This window comes from Clinocottus analis, unplaced genomic scaffold (assembly GCF_023055335.1).
Source record: "Clinocottus analis isolate CAN_PGR_092001 unplaced genomic scaffold, fCliAna1.0.p SCAF_8, whole genome shotgun sequence".
NCBI classification, from domain to species: Eukaryota; Metazoa; Chordata; class Actinopteri; order Perciformes; family Cottidae; genus Clinocottus; species Clinocottus analis.
In genome coordinates this window covers 21,668,077-21,691,635 of record NW_027176240.1, presented here as the reverse complement: position 1 = coordinate 21,691,635, position 23,559 = coordinate 21,668,077, and the positions used below count along the sequence as shown (strand labels likewise).

At 46.7% G+C, this 23,559-nt stretch overlaps 1 protein-coding gene across 9 annotated transcripts in view; it reads right to left on the bottom strand.

Moving 5' to 3' along the window:
- gbf1 (golgi brefeldin A resistant guanine nucleotide exchange factor 1) overlaps positions 1 to 23,559 on the bottom strand; it is a 69,322-nt gene that overhangs the window by 37,854 nt on the left and 7,909 nt on the right. For all 9 annotated transcript variants that reach the window (XM_068567504.1, XM_068567503.1, XM_068567505.1 and 6 more), the window contains exon 4: positions 901 to 1,032. In XM_068567504.1, coding sequence (XP_068423605.1) covers positions 901 to 1,032 — 132 coding nt within the window. The remainder of the gene's footprint in view (positions 1 to 900; positions 1,033 to 23,559) is intronic.

The window sequence follows — 23,559 nt, the reverse complement described above, 5'->3', positions numbered from 1 at the left end:
TCGACCCCCTGCGGCGCAGCCCAACATCTGGTGATGCATGCTGGGTTCACAGTGAACAGCACGACCGGCAGACACTGAGCCGTGTGTCCACGCCGAGGCTAACGAGGACAGCTTCTGCCTCCACGGTGGGAAGGGACCGTCCCCTGCACTGACGGGACCAGCAGCTCTAAAGCACTTCCTGTCCCAAGAGGTCGCACATGGAACTTCGAAAAAATGATAGAAAGGCATCCTCGTTCCACCCTTGAGGAGCTGGTTCCACCAATAAGGAGCTGGTTCCACCATTGAGGAGCTGGTTCCACCAATAAGGAGCTGGTTCCACCATTGAGGAGCTGGTTCCACCATTAAGAGGGTGGTTCCACCAATAAGGAGCTGGTTCCACCATCGAGGAGCTGGTTCCACCATTAAGAGGGTGGTTCCACCATCGAGGAGCTGGTTCCACCATCGAGGAGCTGGTTCCACCATTAAGAGGGTGGTTCAACCATTGAGGAGCTGGTTCCACCATTGAGGAGCTGGTTCCACCATTAAGAGGGTGGTTCCACCATCGAGGAGCTGGTTCCACCATCGAGGAGCTGGTTCCACCATTAAGAGGGTGGTTCAACCATTGAGGAGCTGGTTCCACCATCGAGGAGCTGGTTCCACCATCGAGGCGCTCGTCAATGAGCAATTCGTCAAGTCCCCATTGCAATGTCACTAAGTCTTTCTCATGACATATGTTAAGTCTTCTACATAAACAGTTTTAGGACCAAAAGCAACTTAAATTGAAAACCATCATATGTGTAATTCATGGCACAATTCATGGCACAATTATTTGACGACTGTACATATTTGATCAGAAACAAGGTCCCAGGTGTTCCCCAGAAGGGAGACCCGGCCTCTCTGTTGCCGATGAGGAGTTCTCACCTATAAGGCCGTAGGAAAGGAACTTGTTGACGGAGGTGAGGGCGAGGCCTGTGATTGGTCCGGTGGTGTCCTCGGAGCGGACCACTTCCAGGAAGGGCCTCAGGAAGACGTTTGGCTCCACGTCAGAGAGCTCTGAGGGAGGAAGACACACAATATGAGATCAGTGACATCACACCTCACTGTGACGTGAACATGTTAACACGTAACATGTTCACGTGTTCACACAGAGCTGCTGGTCAGAGACACACCTGGAAGAGAGGAAGTGGTTTGAACCGATTTATTTTTTAAACCTTAAAAAGGCCTTTTTAAGTTTGTTTCACAATATATAACTTTATATTATATATGATTATATATTGTGAAACAAACGTCAGATAGCGAGCCATGAGATGCTCATAGTGAAATCAGATCTATAATCCTCAACATCAGCGTCTCCACGCTGTCCAGTAGCATCCCTCAGCTCTCCTCTATCAGCGCTGGGGGGCGGGGCTTAGCTGGGCATTCCTCTCTAGGGCCCCTCCCCCTTCCACAGCGCCCCTCTTTCTCTGGAGAACTCGGAGCAAAAGGGGGTCAAGAGGAGGGGAGGGGGCAAAAATACAAAACAGGTAAAACAACAACGTGGAAAATTAGTGGAGTCACGCATGGCGCTGTGAGAAGCCGAGCCAGAGGAGCGCTCGCCGCCGCAATACCGCGAGGATTACGGCTTCCTTAAGAGCAGCTCCGCTCCAGACGAGAAAAAAACAACCCGGGGACTTCAAAAGCGCCCGAGAAGAGCGTCCGAGCGTTGCTCCAAAAGTGCACATGTGACCGCCGAGCGTTAGCGTGCGATATCCAATCCCCCTGCAGCTTGTTTAGAAATCAAACATGAAATCATTTGGTCTTTTTTTATCCGCCGCCAGGTCACTTTCAGGCCTCGCTTCTCAAAAAAAAAAAAAAAGCAAATCTCTGACTTGTTGCTTTATTGCATATTTTTCCATCTGGTGTTTAATTTAGTTATTGTTGCATCTGAGCGCTCGGAGCGGTTTGGAGTGTAAATTTAGAAACAACTGCACGAAAATAAACACTTGCCCCCCCCCCCCGCAGGATATAATAAAAACACTAGACTTATGAACTGAGCACAATAAATATCCGTGATAAGTTCTGAGGGAGGGAGACCGTGTTGGTTTGACCTGTCCATCAGCTGCCAGCAAACTTTTTAAAGAGGGCTTCTGTGTGCCATTACTTTACAGTGTGGTGAGGGGGAGATGTGTGGGGGGGGGGGGGTGCTCAAATGAATCTGTCAATAGATCCTGATGAAGACTTCATCAGAGGCGATCACCCTGTAAGTGCTGTGGCTGCGTTCCCAAAGACCTCAGATTGGAAAACTCAATTGTGTTGTATTGATCCGGCCGGCCATCGGTGAACGGGGGGGGTGAGGGTGTGGGGGGGGGGGGGGGGTGAGCGGTCCGTCAGTGGCCGCCGCCAATCTTCTTAAATAAAAGTCTAAATACGGGCTCAGTGCCGCGACTCAATCTCCAGGCGCTCGTGGAGTGGAGAGTGAAATAAATAACGCCGGCTGCAGCCGTGGTGAGGCAATCATTCTATAACCAGGTTAACCTCTGGCTGACATTGACCAAAATAAAAACGGAGAACCCCCCCCCCCCTCCCACGCCCCCCACACACAGGATTAAACGGGCTCAACCAGGCGTGCATGTTGCCATCTAAGGGCTGTGTCTGCTGGGTACAAGTCCTGATATAAAAGTGCATACAAGTCCAACTCCTGGTCAGCTTAATTGGTAAAAAAAAAAAAGGGGAAGGCTTGTGAAAATGAGCCTCTTACGATTCAGCGTGAACCTAATCCTATGTACCTTTACCATGCTGGAGCTGCATCTCTCTGTCAGGAGCTGGAGTATCCAGCCATGTGTGGATTACATCTCCAAACGACCCCAGCAACGAGAGAGAGAGAGAGGCGAGGCGGGGGGGTGGACCTTTGCCCCCAGGAGAGCACCTCGGGATAAGGCCATCTTTAACACATGCACATCTATTGGCACTGGAGCAGAAAAGGCTTAGAACAAGTGCAGGAGAGGAGTCTCAGCTGCAGACAACAAGCACAGGGGAAGACCAAGAAAACACAAACGCGAGCAACACCTGCAGCCAACCAGAGCATCTCCAACGGAGGCACACGGCTAGCTCAACCTGGACGCCGCGCAGAGATCTTTATCTTTGTCGAGAGTCTAGAATATGCACCTGTGTTGAAGAGACGCCCTCCTAGCTCTGGCATGTTGTACTCAGGGGTTGAGCCCGTGAATCAGACTGCCAATCAAAATGATTGATATGCTTTCTTTGTGTTTATTACTCTACAAAGTGATGGTGATTCATGCTATTCACTTGAAACCGCTGAACTTAAACTGGACACGGGATAATACGAGCGATGCGATCTGAGTTTCCTGTGCGTTCCCATTCTGAGGTCCAACGCCACTAACAAGCCGAGGGAGACGCCGTGCGTCTGACGCGACGCAAACAGAAAGCCAATTCACCACAGCAGGAAGCAGGAGGTCTGTGTGTGAGCCTGCCAGGGTTAACCAAACTACTCTGTGATTCATGCAAACTACAACAGGACGAAGACGTCAACGCGTTGTTGCTCACGCAGCGGCGAGCGTGGCCGTCTGCGCTGTGCACGGCGAAAAAGGCCAATAAAAAGGATTTAGAAAAAGGACGTAGATGCTCTAATCGTGCGATTTGCTGTCGTTTGTGGGGGGGACGTGATGTGGGACGGACAGCGGAGAGTCGGAGCGCTGGCTACTCCGACTAAACAGAAAGACGTAGAATAGAAAGACGGCTTGTGACGCAGCCGGACACGTGTACAGTTCTCTTAGTTCATTTACTAATTGACCACAAGTAAAGTAGCAAGCGCTGTCGTCGTGATAGCAGGAAGTCGTCCAGTCAATGCTCAGGTTGACGATTAAAAGGCGACCCGAACGGACGGGAATTCATCTCTTTAATACACGGTTTTCCGTCATCAACATATCACGAGCAAAAGGAACATTTAATTGGCTTTAACCCGTCTAAGAGGAGGAGAATCCTGTCCTCTTAAAAAGTCATCTCACAGACACAACTACAGCTGCATAGCTGTGTCGTACTGACCTGGCTAACCTGAACTTCAATAGACACGACAAATATGAAGAATATCTACAGAATATGAGGATTTATATCATCAGAAAGCACCTGGTCCATCCCTGCAGCAGACACCTGTGTGCTCTCACTGACCGACAGAGACAACAGACAAAACTAAATGGCAGCTTCTACAAAGAGGTGCAGCGTGGAGGCGGTGAATCCCCCCTTTGACCGACGCAGCGGCCCAAAACCAAACACTGATGGTTATTGATCTGGACCGCTTCAGCCGCTGAAATTAAAGAGTCAGGGTCGTCGTGGGCCACAAGGCCGAGGAGAGAGGCGACGCTAACAAGACCAGCGAGGCCAAATGAAATCCAGGGAGAACAAAGTCCTGCACGACAGTATCCTGATCCACCTGTCGGGACGAGTCTGATGAATGTCAGCCCCCCTCCTCCTCTCTTCATTCACTCTTCTTCCCTCCCTTCGATCCCTGTATTCTCCTGAATGAAATTGACACTTGTGGATGGGGGGCAATTAGGATGAAACAATGCTATGGCGCTCCATACGGTCGTTTCATTGGTGCCGCAGTGGTGTTTTACAGATGCTTGGAACAATGCCTCCGCACAACCTAAACAGGCAATTTGAAAGCCCTGGAGAAATTAAAAAAAGTTTCTAAAAAATGCTTGGGAGGACGGCTGTAATGGCTACTGCAGGGGAGCATTTCCTGAAGGGCTTCACGGAATATAGTTTGCATTTTGTATTTACGAGATCGCGGTGACTGGGAGGTTCAGGAAGCAGAGAACCGACAGCCTGTAAGCACTCAGAAGCTCCCGAATCAAAGGATGTCTTCACGGAGGAGTAAGACGTGTCACAGCTGCCGCTTCTTTTATCTCAGAGAAAACACATCGGTGCTCAACCTGCAGTGATTCTGTCACTCCGACGCTGTTCCAGTTGTGTTTGTCATTCAATGAGGATGTTCGCTGTCTTATCCATACTTGTGATACAGAGCGGTTAAGAAAAAAAGAAAGACACAAAAAAGACATTCAACGGTCACCTGCATCTACAGAGAAATGCAGACAACAAAGGACTTTTAGACCTTGGACAACCACTCCTGACCCACATGTACACTTGGGTTTAGAGGCGAGTACACTTCTACAGTTTAAGACCTGTCACTCATTCATAGCGTCATATTAATGATGACATAAAGACCTTAAAAGACGCAATAATTAAACTGTGATGTCGTCATTTAAAGTCGGGGCATCATCCACACTGCAGTCCCCTAAAAACAATTCATCTGTAAACTAAAAGCAAATCATTTCTGAAGGAGGCGCTTTAATAAATAGCTCCACATTTCACCTGCGTTGTCATTGGTGCATAAGTATGTGTGTGTTGTGCCACCTCATCATCATCACAGAACCCCCCCTCCCCCTTCTTTGTTTGACACAACCGATATTAACGACGACCTTTGACCCTCAGCTCTGTTCTAATGATCCTCTGGACTTCATGCTGATCATGAACACAGACTGAAGCCCCTGCCACTGGGATGAGAGAGAGAGAGAGAGAGAGAGAGAGTGAGTGAGTGAGTGAGTGAGTGAGTGAGTGAGTGAGTGAGTGAGTGAGTGAGTGAGTGAGTGAGTGAGTGAGTGAGTGAGTGAGTGAGTGAGTGAGTGAGTGAGTGAGTGAGTGAGTGAGTGAGTGAGTGAGTGAGTGAGTGTGTGTGTGTGTGTGTGTGTGTGTGTGTGTTCACAGCTTCTCTCTTTGTTCTCATAGCTCTACTGGCCACGTGCCTTTTAGTGCACGCCCACATGCGTGTTCGTGCACGTTCACGTGCGTGTTAGTGCACGCTGACATGCGTGTTAGTGCACGTGAGCGTGCGTGTTAGTGCACGCTGACATGCGTGTTAGTGCACGTGAGCATGCGTGTTAGTGCACGTGAGCATGCGTGTTAGTGCACGTGAGCGTGCCCCGCTGCTCAGCTGGTAACGCCGTCCACACCAAGAGAAACGTAGAACCCGTCCGCCAATGAACACCGTTAGCTACGAGCCGGCTAAGTTGGGATCTGTTGGGACGAAATAGAAACGCTCCCAATCTCATGTCATAAACCTTTAAACACGGCACTTTTGATGACAAACCTCTGGTGTGCGGCTGGGCGACAAATCAAGTTTGAGCATTTTCACAGTAAAATGTCTCTTTACTGGTTTCTGGGGGTTACTCTTCAGCCATGAAAGACATTTACCAGCTAGAGAGACATGATGGAAACATGAATCTGTCCATCTGTGGAAGCCCTCGACCACTTCCATGTTTCATTTAATTCATACTCTTGTTTCTGGACAGTCACAGGAGGTGGTGGCGGCCTTCAGTGGCTTTATGGATCCATGACGGTTCAACTACATCCGCTAACACTTTGAGGGGCTGTTGTGACTCACGATGGCTAGCTGGTTCCCGGCTAGCTTGGAGTGAAGCCTTTGCTAAGCGTCAGCGAAGGTGAAGCCGCGGTGAAGTCAGCCGAACAGTGTGGAGATTCTCTTTTGTTCTGTCTGACGCCGTGTAACCACGTAGCTCATGCTAACAGCAGCCTTTCTACTGAAACTCAGGGACGTCACCCCCTTCCTGTTACGGGGAGACAGCCCGTTGGATCTCTAAAAGTTCGACCCAGGATGCTTTCTGGCGTTCAAATAAGATTCTTTCCAGCACCATTGTGTTTCACCGCACACAAAGAAAAAAGCAAAACCAGTAAAAAAAAAGAAGTAGGTGCAGTCGAACAGCATGACTTCATCACCAAACCCTGCCTGGCCCGGGGCCTGCCAGCCACTGTGCTGCTCTGCACCTGTTATCCTGTACATAAAATGTATTTTCTATGCTGCATACTTTGCACAGAGGCCGCATTATGCCGGCGTGGAGCTGGCCGAGCCCCAACGTCCACTTAATGGGTTCCACAGCCTGCTGTCCCTCGTGATGGATGGACATACTTTACGCTGAGGATAACTTATAAATAACGGATGTTTTATCACACGGATTCAAACCTGAGGAAGAGCACACGGACGCAAATGTGTGCTGTACGGGAGTGGGGATATGTCAGGATTTCACGTGTGTACAACAACAGAATCACATGAATTCTGGTCCACGGTTCGATCTCTTTGTCCTTCATTGAAGCCGACAGAACATCAACTCTTTAAACACTTCTTCAAATGACCTGGCTTGCCATAAGTGCCGCCATCCAATCCAAATCGTTCCACTTCATATTGATGCATAAGTGTTTGCTTGTAGTGTCACGGTGACGTGCCCTTCAGATGAGGCGGGCTCGTATTATCACCTCTATTTCCAGAAAAACAAACAGTGGAGAGCAAGGCGCGCAATTTCCATCCCATCCTCTAACCATGTACCCTTGCCAATGTCAGCATGTGTCTTGGTTAAGATGTTGGGCGGGAGGATGGGGGGAGAGGGTGAGGACAGGATCAGGAGGAGGAGGAGGCACACATTGGGGTAATGAGGTTTGGAGGGCTAGAGGTTGGGTACAGTAGAGGGTTAAGCTGCAGATGGCATCCATTCGGCAGGATAAACCGGCACACATGCTGTGGGGCTCGGGCTGGATTTCACACCCCTCTTGATGAGGACCGCTGTCCACAAGCGCAAGAAAGAACAAGGTGTGCGGCGCCGCACACGTATGGCGAGGTTGTCAAGCTAGAACTGGCAGAGGAAAAACTGGAGAATGCGGTTGCAGTGATACACACAAATGCCCTCCAGGTATTAGCCAAGGCCATTGGGCTGGACGCAGGAGTCTAAACGCCACCACCAAAGCAAAACATGCAGACATGTTGGTATAAAAACTTATGTTTGCCAAACCGAACCCCTCGGACAAGCTGAGGTGTAAGATGACCTTCGTCACGAGCAGAAACGCAACCTAAAGGATCCGTAGTGGTTTGGCAGCTGTGAGGAAGAACAGAGCTTTTTCTATTATTTTAAATCGTGGCCAAACTGGAACTTTCTGTCCTATAGTCACATGACGTGGTTGAGCCACGTTGGAGTCGATGGTTGAGGGCTCGCGCAATCCCTTTCAGTGACGCCTCAAAAACCGAAGATGTTCGCATGATATTCAACCTTCAAACTGTCATTTCACGAGAATACTTTTGTTGTTCTCGACACTTAACTTCTTCTTTTACAGGAGTTTTCTTTGCACGCCACCTGATGTTTTGGAAAAGACTGCAACAGATAACGCACCTATGTGCACAGTAGCACCTCACGGACCACAGAGTCTTGTTCTAGCATGAACTGAGGACTGTTGCTTTTGTTCACTTTGAGTTTCCCCTTTGGCTCTTTTCTTTCAAACACTGACAGCCATGCCCATCATTTCCACAACAAGGATACAAAGTGGCATCAAAGAAAAACAGAATGTAGCCAGACAGGAGGCGATGAGATGTCAAATGTAGGGGGAGGGGAGGAACAAAGCAGGGAACAAAGGGACAAAGCTGTGGTGTGAGTGGAGTTATCGTCCTTATTTGTTTCACCTGCTGCACTCCTTCAGCTCCCCACTAATGGCATTCCCGTGGGAGTCGGAGGGATTGCAGAAACCATGCACTGTACAGGTCGAGTCCACGGTGCTCACACAGGACTCGGTGCACCTTCACTGATCCACCGCCATGAAGCCCCACCCTGCACCTTCACTGTGCCGGGGCTGACCCACCGCTACCGGGAACAAGCTCATTTAGTGTTCAGTACTGCTTTCAGACTGGAATAGCTGCTTCCTGCATCTACATTAACGTTCAGACCCATGGAGGTACCAACATCGGAAACGACAACCATGCTTTGTTATTTGTGTTGCTGAAAAACAACACACGTTGCCGAGGCCATATTGGATCATGGTTGTGCCAAAAGGGGAAGAGACCCCACAGTACCAACTGGTAAATTTGAACACAGACGTGGTGATTCTCCGAAACAAACCTTCAGATGATGAGAGCATACATCTCAATTTCAGACAAGTGTTGACTTATTTTTAAACGTTCTAATGCGAGGGTCTAAGAACAGAGGAAAAGATCGTAAAGTTCTCTGAGGCAAATGTGTGATATTGAGCTTAATAATTAAGTAGTAATGGGACTATGATGCAACATTATCAGACAACATCACTCTAAAAAAAGTACCCTACCTGGTTCCATATGGTGGTATCAATATTGATGTATCGGCCAACTCAAACATCACGACATGACGTACACCTCCAGAAGTAGAACAAGAGTTCTTCAACTTGCCCTCCTCCAGACTCAAGTCCTGAGAAGCTTCTCCTCAACTTGGTTGATTCCCCCACATCACAGTCCCAGCTGTGCCATCACTGGCGGGGCTTTAACTACTCTTGAGGACGGCAATAAGCCCGCACATCAACAGATAAGCCCCGAAGTTAAGAAGAGACCCCGTGTGGATTGAAGTCTCTGACCAGAAGCCGGTAGTTTAGCTTCCTGATTGACATGTAACTCACTTTACTCAGGTCTATGTCACTGAGACATAAAGGAGGGGCTTGTGGAATATGCAGAGGAATTTTAACAACATGCAGGTAAGCCGGCCTCACTGGAGAGCCCGGTCAATGTAACAGCAGATCCTCTCATCAGTACTAACATACTACTGTATTTAGACATGATGCTCGCTTTATACCCGCCCAGCATTGACAGCAAATCCTCTGTGTGCGTTTAATAAATGGCAGCAGTTAGGTAGGACGGCTTAGTCTAAAGTCACCTAATGACTATATTATGAGCCGCGGCATTAAGAGGGATTAATGCTAATCTGGGCTGTTTCAGTTTACCTTGGGCCGCTCGTAAGTGGACATCGGAGCAGCGGCGGCTCTTCGGCCGGCTCCCAAACAAGGAAGACTTACACCACAGTGTTGGTGCTGCATGCGGATCGCTGCCGTGAAAGACGAAGGCCTCCAGGACTACCTGCTGTTCAGCTAGTCCGGAGCACACACACACACTAATAAAGAGGCTCCCCCTGCTCATAGCAGCTCGGCCTGTGCCTCTGTGCAGCTGGGATCAACACCCGAACAAACAGAATGTGTGACCGGGCCGGTGCTGAGCCTCAGGCCGTCCTCCATCGACGAGCAGCACGCAGAATAAAGGCTGGTGTGAACTCGTAAATGTAGGAACAGAAACATGTACACCACTGTTCAAAAGTTTGGGGTCAACCAGACACATGTTGAGTTTCTCCTCAAGTTCCCTCATGAACATCCTTCACTTCTAAGAACCAGAACAGACTGGAGAGTTTCACATGGAAGTTCTCTCTTTCTGGACATTGAGAGTTTAATGAACAATTAAATGTTTAACCCGTTGAAAACTGTGGAACCAATTTTTTTAGACCTCTTTTCCCTGTTTGAGTCGTCGTAGGAACCCCAAATTAAATATAATACTTGTGTTTATTGCATGTATTTGTTTGGCAAAGTCTTGGGAAAAAAATGTATATCTGCAACAACAAAAAAAAAAACACTTAAAATATATTTTGATAGTAACTATGAACATCCAGCATGATATGAGCCAGATTCCCCAAAAATGCCCCCTGGAGTGTCAATAAGACACCTTTTTGGAAAGATTAGGACCTAAAGAATCAGAATCTGCAACAAAAATCACACTAAATCAAAGTCTTGGCCTGTTAGGAAGGAGTTTCAGTCAGAAAACTGTGTCGTTCGGTTTTAAAATGGACAAATGACGTATTTTAAGCCAAAAGATTGTCTGAATGGGGAGGATTTTTGCGCATGGTTTACAAAAGGTTAAAAACCCCGTTTGGTTGTAGTTTCGCACCTCAAATGCTTCTGGATTATTTTTAACGTCACTTTGGTGCGCTCTCTTTCCAGAGGACCTGCACATGCGCACGCCTCCGTGTCGTGAACAGCTCTCCATGGAAACTCATGGTGACTCTGGGACAACAGAGGCTTACGGGGGGACATTGCTGACGACTGATGCCACACAGGCTCCATGGCCGGGTGACATTAAAGCCTATCAGGTTTATCCCCACTGGGGCACTGAATCGCCCCGCTCAGGAGTGGTTGGAGATGTCCCGGGCCGGCTTAGCAGACCAAGGCGACAAATGTCATAAATGACTCCCCTGTGGGCCGGCATGTCTGACATACTAGAAACAGCTTTAGGGAAACTCGGGCGCACCGGGCCTGGGTTTAATCGAGCACAGCGCCTCCCGATACCCCTTCACCGAAAGATAAAGGAGTTGTCAGCGAGAAATCAGCCGGTATTGGGTTTTTCCATTTTAACAAATCCTAACTAAAGTAGTGGATAACTTTCTCACAGGCTTTTCCGACAGTGCGGCCTTCTGTTCTGCGAGAAGTTTCCTTGTCAACTGGAGGAGGAGGCTGAGTGCTTGAAGAGGGGGAAGAAGAAAAAAAAAGAGCCACTTCACTGCTGTTCACATGGCAGCTCACTTTCACTGATGTATAAAGTGCACTTCCCCAGGGCTTGCTGTTTGTCATAAAACATCTCTCAGCACATAATTTAACCAAACTTGAGAGGCAAAAAAAAAAGGGGAGGGAAAAAAAATGGAATACAAACATCATTTACTAAAGGGGTGTTGGAGTCTAATGCCGAGGCTGTTTGCCAGGAGTGCAGTAACTCTAAACCACGCGGCAGTAAGTGGCTCCTCAAAGATACTGTGGGGTAATGTTAGACAGCTGAGCAAATGGGATGCGATCCAGGGAGTGCATTATCTTTATGAATTCGTGACTAAATTTTGCACTGAGTGACAAGAGACGTAGGTGTTTGTAAACACGTCGTCTCGTGGTCCGATCACACAAAAAAAAGAAATGAAGAGCAGCAGAAAAAGAATGAACAGTGTCGAGCTTTGATGGGAATCCATGTGTTCCCATTTAACCTCTGGCTGCAGTGGAGGGAAGCGTAGTGCCGTCGCTACTTCGTGCATTACCCTTTCATCTGGAAATGCTAAATCGTCGGTGTCAAGTAAATAGATACCCGCCGGTATTCGGTTTCCAGTTATTTTGGCTTACACTACGGACTTTACAAGGATTAACTCCAAACCACAAAATGGTGGGCCCTCACACTCTTCAACGTCCTGGTAGTCCACGTAATGAACGTGGAGAGAATTCACACCGGGTCGGGATGGAGATTTAAAAAGACGTGGAGTACAAAAACTGGCAAATGTGCAAAGCGACTGCTGTTGTTTTTGTGAGCGCTTTCAAACATGTAGGCCGACTCTCTTCCATTAAAGTTGGTTTTCTGCAGCGCGATGCGTCTCCCCTCACACCGCCGAGCTCGTTCTGCACACGCAAGGCTGCGCCTATCCAATCCGACTGGCATCACGGCCATGGAATGCTGAAGTCCACATTTTTCCCATTCAGCAAGGAAAAACGGCCTTTCAAAGCCAATCAGCTAGAAATGTTGCTTTGTTTTTATTTTCGACTGAACTTCCTGGAACCTATTATGGAGCTGTCAGGGATGTATATTTAGCTATGGCAACACAGGGCCTCCTCGCTCCCCTTGCGCCACTGGTCATGTCACCTCTGATAAACAGAAAAACAATCGGTTATCCCTTTTGTCACCTTTAAAAGAAAAATGGCATGGTAGTGCGTCTGTGGGTAGAAGTGACAAATACAGTCTGTAACACAGTATGAAGGATTTATATTTAATATACTGTGCTATAATCACAGCTTGACTTAATCCACTGGATTCTTCAGATACAAGACTAAATCACTGATACGGTGTTAAAATACAAAAAACATCACATCTGACGAGATTCTCTGACAATCTGTCCAACAACGTTTACATGAGTCTATTTAGAGACAACCGACCCTCCTGATTTAGCATCTTTACAGCTGTAGCCTATATCGGGGCCACTGGCAGGACAGTGGTTGGCAAAAGTCACAAACCCTCAACAACAAAAGGTCATGTTAGCACCCTGTGATGCTGTAATACCCTTTGGAAAAAACGTCGAAGGGAGAAACCGAGTTGTAAAATGTGGCTTTGATCCTCAGCGTTCCTGATAAAGTAAACTATGCAACTTTGCGTCCCAATAAAGCCTCCAATGTTTCCTCTCACCGCTCTGGAATTAAGACTTGGATGTCCAAATATTTCCTGCAGTTGAATGACTCCAAATCAGATATAATGACCCAGAAGGAGCAGCATTCACTCTCTCATCTCGTCTGGGTGCCTGACATAATGTGAAAAAAGAGGCTGAAACTTTGAGGTACAGCTGTGGAACTCCATCTTTTATTTGTTTTTACTCTAAAGAACTTTGTAACCTTGTCTAGAAAGGTGCTATAAAAGAAGGGCTATTACATCATTATTTCAGGGCACAGTAAAAGCTGCAGGTCACATGACACCCACTGTCTTAAAAAACAGCTTTTCCATACACAATCCCACCCAAAGCTTAATACTTGTTATTGGTGCAAATCATAGCATGATTAAATCTGCACTGACCAAATGAAGCCAATCACGGCTTCCCTTATAGACGGGCTCGATGTCAGCGCTAACAGCTAAGCTGTCCATAGAAAACAGACTCTTGATTCGTAAGAAGTAGGGTTCTGTTTTCTCTAAATGTACAACAGCCAACAATGTGTGTGTTGTTTACGTGACTTTTAGGGAAATCAAATTGCTGCATAAGCCGATATCTAAGACGGATAAATCTTTCCTTTAGCAATTTCATGAGTCAGAAGATTCAAAGATGAACTTGTATTCAAATTGTATACATGCTTATAAACTTCATATGTTTGAACTGGGACACTTTTTGGATCAGGGAGCTCAGCCAAGTGTAGTAGTCTACAGCGATTATTTTTTAATGGGCCAGATATTCAATCAACATTTAGCAAAATAAAAGTATTGGACAAAGTATCGACCAACGTTTGGATCGGTCCATCTCTAACTAATAAAGCACCACAAAAATATCCCTTCGTGTCATCGTATCCATAAGGTTCATTATGAATCCAAAAGTGTCAAAAAGCAGAATCAGTAAACTCTTTTGGGGGAAAATGAGTTGTACCACTCTGGAGCGAAGAGGTGTACGAACACTGAAAGATGGTTCTGACCGGGACCGCCACACAGCCAGCTGTAGTGCACCAGTGGACCCTTTTCTTTTCTTTAACCTTTAAGAGTTGCCGAGGACAGACTCGGTGCCCTGCAACAATAATAGTTTTCTATGGAAAGTCCTTCATGTCTGTTGGAGCCGGTGTGGGGAACCATGCAAACAGGACCGGTCCGATTCCTCCCTCCACGGTGTGAAGCCCAGACCAATACATCTGCCTTGTTGAGTTCAGAGGAATCTGTCTTTGAGCCCTGGATTAGTTTGACCTATACTTGACTTGATGCCCCACTAGTTCACAAGTTCAGTCTCCCTTGACCTCGGCGTCTGACCCCCCCCCAACAACACATCCCCAACTCTGAGGACCAGAAGACACCTCCCAGGCGCTCAACACACGTGGTAAATTTAGTAACATTTCAGCACTCGTCCTGCCCAGCTCCTGCCAGTTTAGCAGGAATGTTTACAAGTTAAAAACCAACATAGACATATCTGCATAGCTGGGATTGCTGCTAGCTGCCTCGTGCACACAGGGCGGGTCTGACTGGGAGGAGCGCTGCCAACAAAAGCACATCTCCAAGTGATATTCACTACATCAGTAACACCTTTGGGGATGCATTTGTTTACATCAACCCTTTTTTTTAGCTCTAGTTTAGTGTCTTTAAAACCATTTTCAATTAAAATTATTAATATTAAAATGAAGGTATTGTATTACTGTGGTGCATTTTTCTTTTATTCGCATCAAGAATAATGTAAATACCGTCAAACAACTACCTGGGTAATATGGCCATAAACATCTTTCAGATTTAAATCCTACATCAGTGATTGTCCATCAACTTTGACGGTTTGAGCACTAAGCATGATGGGAAACAGAGTTTGCCTCCGCTTGTTCCACAGAAGTCCAGCAGCTTGATCCTGGGTGTAAAAGACCTGACCGTCTGAATTAGCCTGAATTTACTGACAACCAGATATTAGCCAGGAGCAGACTAGGTGGTTGAATGGCCTTATGCTGCGTTCACACCAAAAGCGTTGCGAAAATTTGCAACGCTTTTTCGCCAGAGTGTCCTCCCTTGACTTTATGTGGGAAATTCACGTTGTTCGCTTTTTCGTGGCGGAAAAGGGGCGCGGCTTTTCCGTGTGAGACTACACAACATTGAAATTTGGTCGTCAGTTGTTTGAGTCATTTGTCGCTCGGTAGTCACGCCAGCTGTTCGGCAGTCAAGTTAACTGTGTTTTTGTTGCCTAAAACTAACTTCCCGTGGAGTTGGAAGTTTATTAGGAAAAGACGCTGTGCATGTTACGAGTTGAAATTGACACGACAGCCTTAGCCCATCGAAAACTGGCGCTCAAGAGGAACCTTGAGTGTCAACACAAGAGAGAAAGAGACACAAACAGTATAAAATGCAGCAAATAGCCATTTCCAGCATTTCTACATAGAATTAACATAATGCACATACAATTAATAATATAATAATATTTCCACTAGGAATCCTTCGACCTTACATTCCTACAACCCTTTGTCCGAACCGCATCCCTGTGCACTCCAAAGCTGTGAAAAAGCCGTGGGCCAGAGAGCAGGGGAGTGAACATGGCCGTGCATATCGGCGGGTCTATTTTGCTTTCGGAGCAATCAACACCTTCTTTTTGTCCCAGGTTGTTAGCATGTCTCGTGGTCAGCTGCACCGGCCCGCTCCCTCCCCTGATCCCACTCTATTTAAGAAGGGGTGCGTCAACAGGTTTAAAGCACTCCTGCTGAATGTGTCACCTCTTTTTCATTCAATATTAGTGCTGTGAAATATGGCCAGTTGCTTAATCACCCCTCCAACATGCCCAGCAGCAGGACGGTCCCTCCTTCTACCCAGAAGTCCCCCCTCCCGCCATCCCTCAACAAGACATTTTTGACCTATGTCACCTTTACGGCACACACACTCATTTCAAAGCCCCAGCTGCAGCCCAGAAATAGGACGGCTTTTTTTAATTCTGGGTGTCCCACTCGAGAGGCGAGCGCCTTGTGCCCGTGTCCTGTTCCCGACTCCGAGAGGAGGGGATGACAACCGAATGGATGTTGTGCAGAGTTTGTCAAGTGACTTCACTCGAATCAGCGTTGCCTTTTTCAATAAGCCCGTATGCCGTCAGCGTTCATTTCAGCAACGAAGATCATGACGACGAGCATTTCATAACCTTTTCAATCATAGAAACTCAAACTTACCTTTAATTACAACATCTGTGGCTATGTGTATTACTAAGTTGTATTATAATTCCAGCCAATTAAGGGAAAGTGAATTATATTTTTGAATAAAAAGTTGGCTGTTGGCGGCGCGGGATTGGATAAAAGTCATATTTTGCGGGTTGGGCGCTGCAGGTCGGCTCTCAAAGCAAGCCGACTGGCAGCGGCGGATATTTATGAAAGCCAAACCAACGCATCACTTCATGAAAGACCTTGACTTAAAACGCATCACAGGGTTCATACACATTCTGACCAACGGAGCTCCATGACTTTTCCCCAAATTTCCATGACTTAACGAAAATTTCCGTGACTTTTCCCAAAATTTCCATGACTTCAAAGCAAATCTTCGTGACTTTTAAACCAAATGAAACAGCCTCATTGTTTTGTTGAACATGGGACAGCAGAAGCAGCTCGTTCTATGATCATTTGAACATGGACAGGTGCATGCTGGTCAGCTTTGACCGTTAAAGCATAAAAACATTGATTTTGTGGCAAAATGTGTTTTTTGTTTCTAAATAATTTAGGCACCCAACGTTGTACCTTTTCAGTCAATCCTAAAATATCCCTATAATAAATGTTAACACAGGGATTATCCTGGCTAAATAATAAAGAGTGAATAAATAATACAAAAACATAAACAACAAAATGAACTAAGATAAACTACAATCTGCTAAAACAAATGATACAACTTGATGGTCCAAGTCTGCTTCAGATACAAAGCACTACTTTGTGATGAGACTGACCAGAAAATAAATTCAGCGACCGGCACAAGAGAGCATGTATGGAACTGTGAGAATCCCAGCTTGAGACCAATGTGCGATGCAATGCTTAGCTAATTGGATATGTGTATTACAATGTCCGCGGTCACAGCACCCTTATGGGGCATGAAATAACAAGCAGCTGTGTGTGTCGAGAGACTCCACATGTGTGTGTGCTCGGTGTGTTTGCCCGTGTGTGTGGGAGGGATGGTTGCTGAGAGGTTTATTAACCCAGTCCATCAAGGCAGTGTGGGATTCACACTGAGACACCGAAGGCTTAAGGATGTGAGCGCCACACAAGCAAGACAGCAAGACGGTGCCTCTCTGAAATACTAATATGGGCCCTTATTTTCTACCACACACACACACACACACACACACACTCAGACACACACACAGAGCTAGCTGTGCTTTGATTTGACCAGCTTTGCTGTTCTACTCAGGAGATTATAACGCCGGCCTCCATTCTGTAGCATTGACTTTTCATTGTGATTCCCGGCTGCAGAACATTGTATGTTTATGATAATGATCGGCAGGACAGCGTGAAGCCCACTTTACAGGACTTCACCCTGTAGAACTGTCAATATGGAATTATGCAGGGCTCTGTCAAAAGTGCAGCGGATTTAAAGACCTATTTTAGTCCGCGCTCACAAACACATTTCATATCCGCCAGCGAGGCAACATACCAGACATCAGAACGCCGGCGACGCCGTTAAGTAGCTACGACCTACGCACCGTCCACATAATACAGCTACCTGACAGGTCAAGCTACAGTTACGTGACATTAGCATGCTAAGCCTTATTTATGTTGGGTTTCCAGCAGTAAACTGAAGCTAAGCTACGCAAACAAAGTGTCTATCACACGAGCGTAGCGAGCAAGAGTCACGTTAGCTAGATTTTGACGGACAAAGTGAAATGTCTTGCAGAATGAACCTTTGTTAAAGTCTAAAGACCGGCAACTCAAGCTAGGTTTAGCTCCCGGACATTAGCATGCTATGCCTTATTTATATTGGGTTTCCGGCGATAAACTGTGAAGCTAAGCTACGCAAACAAAGTGTCTATCACACTGGCGTAGCGAGCAAGAGTCACGTTAGCTAGATTTTGACAGACAAAGTAAAATGTACAATTGAAACTACAGTTCCTTGACATTAGCATGCTAAGCCTTTTTTATGCTGGGTTTCCAGCAATAAGCTGTAAAGCTAAGCTACGCAAACAAAGTGTCTATCACAAGAGCATAGCGAGCAAGAGTCACGTTAGCTAGATTTTGACAGAAAAAGTTAAATGTACCGCAGAATAAAGCTTTGTTAAAGTCTAAAGACCGGCGACTCAAGCTAGTTTTAGCTTGTATCACGGTAATTGTTAATAAAGGGAAGACATTTTAGCCGAATGGTTGTCAGCAGGGTGAGGGTGTAAAATGTCCCGTTGTGTTAAGGTGACGCGTGTAGCACCCATGTTGACTTGCTCCTGCTGTGGGGATCAAGTGCCATGTGACGGCTAGAATGTGAGGCAAAGTAAGATGTTTCTGACCGTCACAATCCACTGATACTAAAGTTGGAAACAATCAAACTTGACTTGTACAGCAGTGAGCCAATGGCATGGTCTTTTAAATCAATAAAAAAAAGGGTCACTTAAAGGAAAACAATGCTCACAAAATAATCTTAAATCAGTCCTCATCATCAGATGGATATTGCTGACGTGTCAGGTTACTGAAAGCTCTTATTATTTCTAACATCAAGCATAAAGTTCACCACTCAACACATGATATGGATGGGATTTAGTCTGTTTTATTTACCAGTGACGACCTACATTACTGCACAGGCTTAGATTCATTACTTTAAAACGCTTACATACTACTAACGGGGGCAGAAAACCTCAGACATGTCAGAATGATCCAGATGCTCACTAACTGCCTCCAGCTAAACTTAGAGACTCGTTTACACATTGAAAACCGACACTTGGCATCTTCAGAGATTGTCAATACCAGCTCGTGTAGCCGATCTCGAAAACGCTGATCGTCCGATCGACACGTCACCGCGAGTCTGTTTTTAGAGGCGACCTCCGGCGCTGAGCGGGTGCTGGCGGTGTTGATGCATCTCAGGCCTCCCTCAATACCCCCCTCAAGTTTTATACACGATCAGAGCTCAGCGTGCAGCAATTAAAGCAACGGTTAGCTCAAAGCTCTGCAGCTCTGCGGTAAGCTACAGCGAGGCGGGTGAAGGGGTCGGGGCTATCCGTCTCGTGCTGAACCCCAATTACCACCTCATAAGAATATGCTTAACAGAACATTAAAGCAGAATCCACGCTGCGCAGGGGGAAAACACTAAATCCTCACCGCGGAGTCCCGGCTGACAGCACGGAGACGGTCTGGACCTGGACTGATCCGTCTGACTCAGCGGGTCAGGCCTGCAAAAAGAAGTCCGGAGGGGGGTCTGAATGTGGACCGACCGCTTTGGTTCAAGTTATAACTACGAGCCAAATCCAGCAGGCCAGAGTTCAAACGTTTAGCTGGAAGGCATTAGCATTAGCTGGATAGCGCAACAGGTTGATTGGCATGAGAGTCAGTACACTAAAGGAAAGCTCAAATTGACCTTTCGGAAACCGTGCAAAAATTGTCCCACGCTCATTTTAAGTCCCAGCATGCCCCATTCAGACAATCTTTTGGCATAAAATACGTAAAAAAAATATTTTTAAACCGAACGACACAGTTTTTGGACTGAAACTCCTTCCTAACATGCTGACGCTTTGTTTTATTGTGATTGTTGTTGCAGATTATGATTCTTTAGGTCCTAATCTTTACAAAAAGGTGTCTTATTGACGCTCCAGGAGGCTTTTTTGGGGAATCTGGCTCATATCATGCTGGATGTTCATAGTTACCATCAAAATATCTCTTAAAAGTGATTTTTTTGCAGATATACATTTTTTCCTAAGACTTTGCTGAACAAATACATACAATAAACACAAGTATTGGAATTAATGTGGGGTTCCTACGATGACTCAAACAGGGAAAAGGTCTGGAAACGACATTGCTGGAAGACCCACCTGATCCAATCAGCCGCATGTAGACGTGGAAAACGCTAACTGTATTTTGTATTTTCACTTGTCGTAGTATTAGAGATGTGAACGTTGTGGGTGTGCTCAAAGGGACTGATGAAGAGGAGCAGATCCTTGTGCCTTCGGGTTGTTTTTTGTTACTGTCTCAAAGCTCCCACCGACCCGTGACTCCTGCAGGGCGCCGAAGCCTCTGAAGGACTTCTGTGCTGTCACTACTTACAAACACAAAGTGCTTTTGCGTGCTGCTGGCTTCAGTGTGAAAGTAAAGCACATTTGTTTTGTGGAAGCCGTGGCCCAGCCTGCCCTCCTCCTCCTCTCAGTGCTCATGGGGGCTAGTTTGTTTTGCTCACATCTTGCCCACTGTTCCTGTCAGCACATCCGTATCCTCCACGGCACCCTGGAAACCCTCTCTTGCATCTAACCCTCGGCTCTGTATGAGCCCGACCCCCCTTCACCCTCCTCCCCTCCCACCAAACAGACACCCCACCCCGGCCCGGCCGGCATGATTAATAGCCCTCTGCTGGGACGCTCCATCCACTCAGCACATTGTTGAGAGCCTCTGAAACAGCACAACAGTTGCATCCCCTCTTCACACCGGGCCTAAGCCCTGCCTGTCAGTCCCCGGTTAGGGCGCCGTTAACTGGCCAGATTTACAGCTACTAACCAGTACTAGGTGGCAGTCTGTCTGGAGGAGGTGGGGGGTGGGGGGGCAGGAGGGATGGGGGGGAGGGCAACTCCTATTAATCAAAAGCTGCTTTAGGTGGAAGCTTGTGCAGAAGCCCTGCCACTGGATAACACCTGTATAATCCACGGCGCCTCCCATCCACCATCAATCACCACGGCACAGCGATGCGGCGAGTATTTATATTCTGTGTGACGCCACGGCGTTCGCTTTGATTCACACGAGAGCGACCGGTGGCCCGAGTCCTGCTCTCGTCATCAGGTGGCTCTGGAACGGTCCGTGGGTTAGAAACAGGTCTCGGTCTCCAGTAATGCCACCGCAGTGAGGACACGAGGGGACTCACAAGGTTTGCTTCAACGCTTTTAGTCAAATTAGTTCGTCAGACAACAGAAAATAATCCCCAGTAATGATGAATTATCTCAATAATCAACAGTTCCCTCTCCAATGTGAGACCGTTTTGTCTCCTTGAGCTCTGAGAAAGTAAGATATGTACAACTTTCTGACATTTTATCGACAAAACAATGAAGAAAAATTTAAAAAATTGATAGACGAATGAATTATTAGCTTAGGGTTATTTAAGACAAGATCATTCTTTAATAGTCCCCACAGGATAGATAAAAAATTAAATAATATAAATAAACAGAACAGTAATAAAACTAAACTCAAAATTTAACAGTGAGAAGAATATTAAATATACAAATGGAATAAAAATGTGTATAAAAGTACTTTAAAGTTACATTTTCATAACGCTGGAAAGGTCATAAAGTCTAAGATGAATATAATGTATAATTTAAAAGTGTGTAAAATAAATCAGAGCAACAGCAGAACAAACTTATCTGGTGCTCTGGTGTCGGCTCGGCGGTTTCAAGACTCAGTGACTTCACGTTTGTGAACTCCAGAGCGACATTAACATAAAAGCAGCTGAAAGTGAAACTGCTCTGTGAGCCTGGACGTCGCTCCAAGCGGTTTCTGCAGCAGAGTTATTACACCGTAGTGACCTGGCACGAGGTCGACCATCAGCATGAACGGATCAACGAGAGGACGACGAGATGCAGCAGAACATCTGTACCTCTGTGAGGACGCAGAGCAACAACATGGAGGACTTCTGGGAGACGAGTCACCAGAAGAGCAGTGAAGTCATTATTTAAAGCAAAACTACTAAACGTTCAGGTCCTTTGATGTGAGGAACGAATGCTCCTCTTTGTCTTCTGATACGCTGAAGCTCTTTGGCTTTTAGACTAAAAAAATAGCCATCAGCATGAATATGAGACAGCAAGCAGATTCATTAATAATGCCAATAATCATCAGTTGCATATTTTCCTCAAAACACACACACACAAAACTGTAAACGGCTGCTGTGACTTCATGTTAAGACCATATTTGGACGTTGTAGCAATGCATCGTGTATAAAGATACAATGAGCAATACTATTATCATATTTTCGTGCAATACTGTATATATTTTGTGCCTTATTTTGTATTTTTTACCTGAAGTTTATTGTAGTTCTCTGTTAAGAGGAGCAAAATGAGCTTTTCATTGTATAGAATAACTGTTATCTGTGCTTCTGACAGTAAAAACATCTTGAATCTGCGTTCTTAAATATCATAGCATTAATAAATGGTAGCATTAATATATGGTAGCATTAATACATCTACTCGCTGGGCCAAGCCGGCCGAGGTAAATCTGACAATACATTAACGTAAGAGTCGACTCCGCCCCCCCGGTTTATTGTCTCTTGACCGGCTCATAAAAATAACCGGCAGCAGGACTGAGCGTGCCGGCGGTGATGTCACGCTCAGAGCGACGGGACGCGGCGGCAGCAGACATGCGAGGAATCGCCCCCGAGGCGGATTCTCCTCCGCTCAGGATGCCTTCATGAGAAAACATATTTGCATAAGTGGCTGAGCGACATGAATTACGGCTCCACTTCTTCTGGCATCCGCCAGCTGCCTCCTGCCGCTTCAATTGGGGAGTGATATATGTGTGAGGATCAGGTGGCAGTGAAGAGGAAGAGGAGGGGGGGGGGTAAAAAAGGCCACAAGCAGACCCCGAGTGCTGGGGCCGGGACCCCCGGAGGCCCGCCAGCGCCTGCCGGACCCACAGCTGGGGGCCGAGACCCCGCACACACTCACACACACTCGCTTGACCTTGACACAACACCGGCGTCCTACTGGCATGCGTGTGTGTTTTCCTCCTGATGACTGACGCGACGCTGAAATGTGATGAATTAGTGCGCTTGTCAGTAACGGACGGATTAGGCCGTGTGAAAACAAACAGCGGACATGTTGTAAACACCGGCGCCGCTGAGTCAACGACTGAGGCCTCAATCTCTGCGGTTAAAAACATATATTAGTATTTTATTCCACGGCAAATTAGCTGTGCCTCTGCCTTTTTCGGGGGGGGGGAAAGCGGGATAATTATTGTAAAGGTCAGCTGGAGAGTAATCAAATCATCCTCCACAATGTTCATTCTGCAAATCCCCCCCCTCCCTCTGATGTCTACCTCTGCGCTGGTGATTCCAGTCAATTAGAGGTGTGCTTGTGAATTTCGTTAGTGTTTGGACGAGCAGGAGAAAGCTGTCAGTCAAAAGGGCCACTCTGGCTTTGTATCTGGGGGCTGCAAAGGGGCTCTGAAGCCGTGTTCGTATGAATAAAAATGAAGGGATTTAGGAGCAGACTGTTTCTTCTGCAGACTTGTCAAAAATCTGACCTTCGCCGCAGCAGAGGGGGTTGATGGGAGAGGAGGGTCGAAGGGAAAGAATTGAAGATTGGAAGAAGAAGAGAGAAAAAAGCCGAGGCTCAGTGACTCCGGGATGAAAGAAAAGATAGGTGAGCAGGCGAGGAA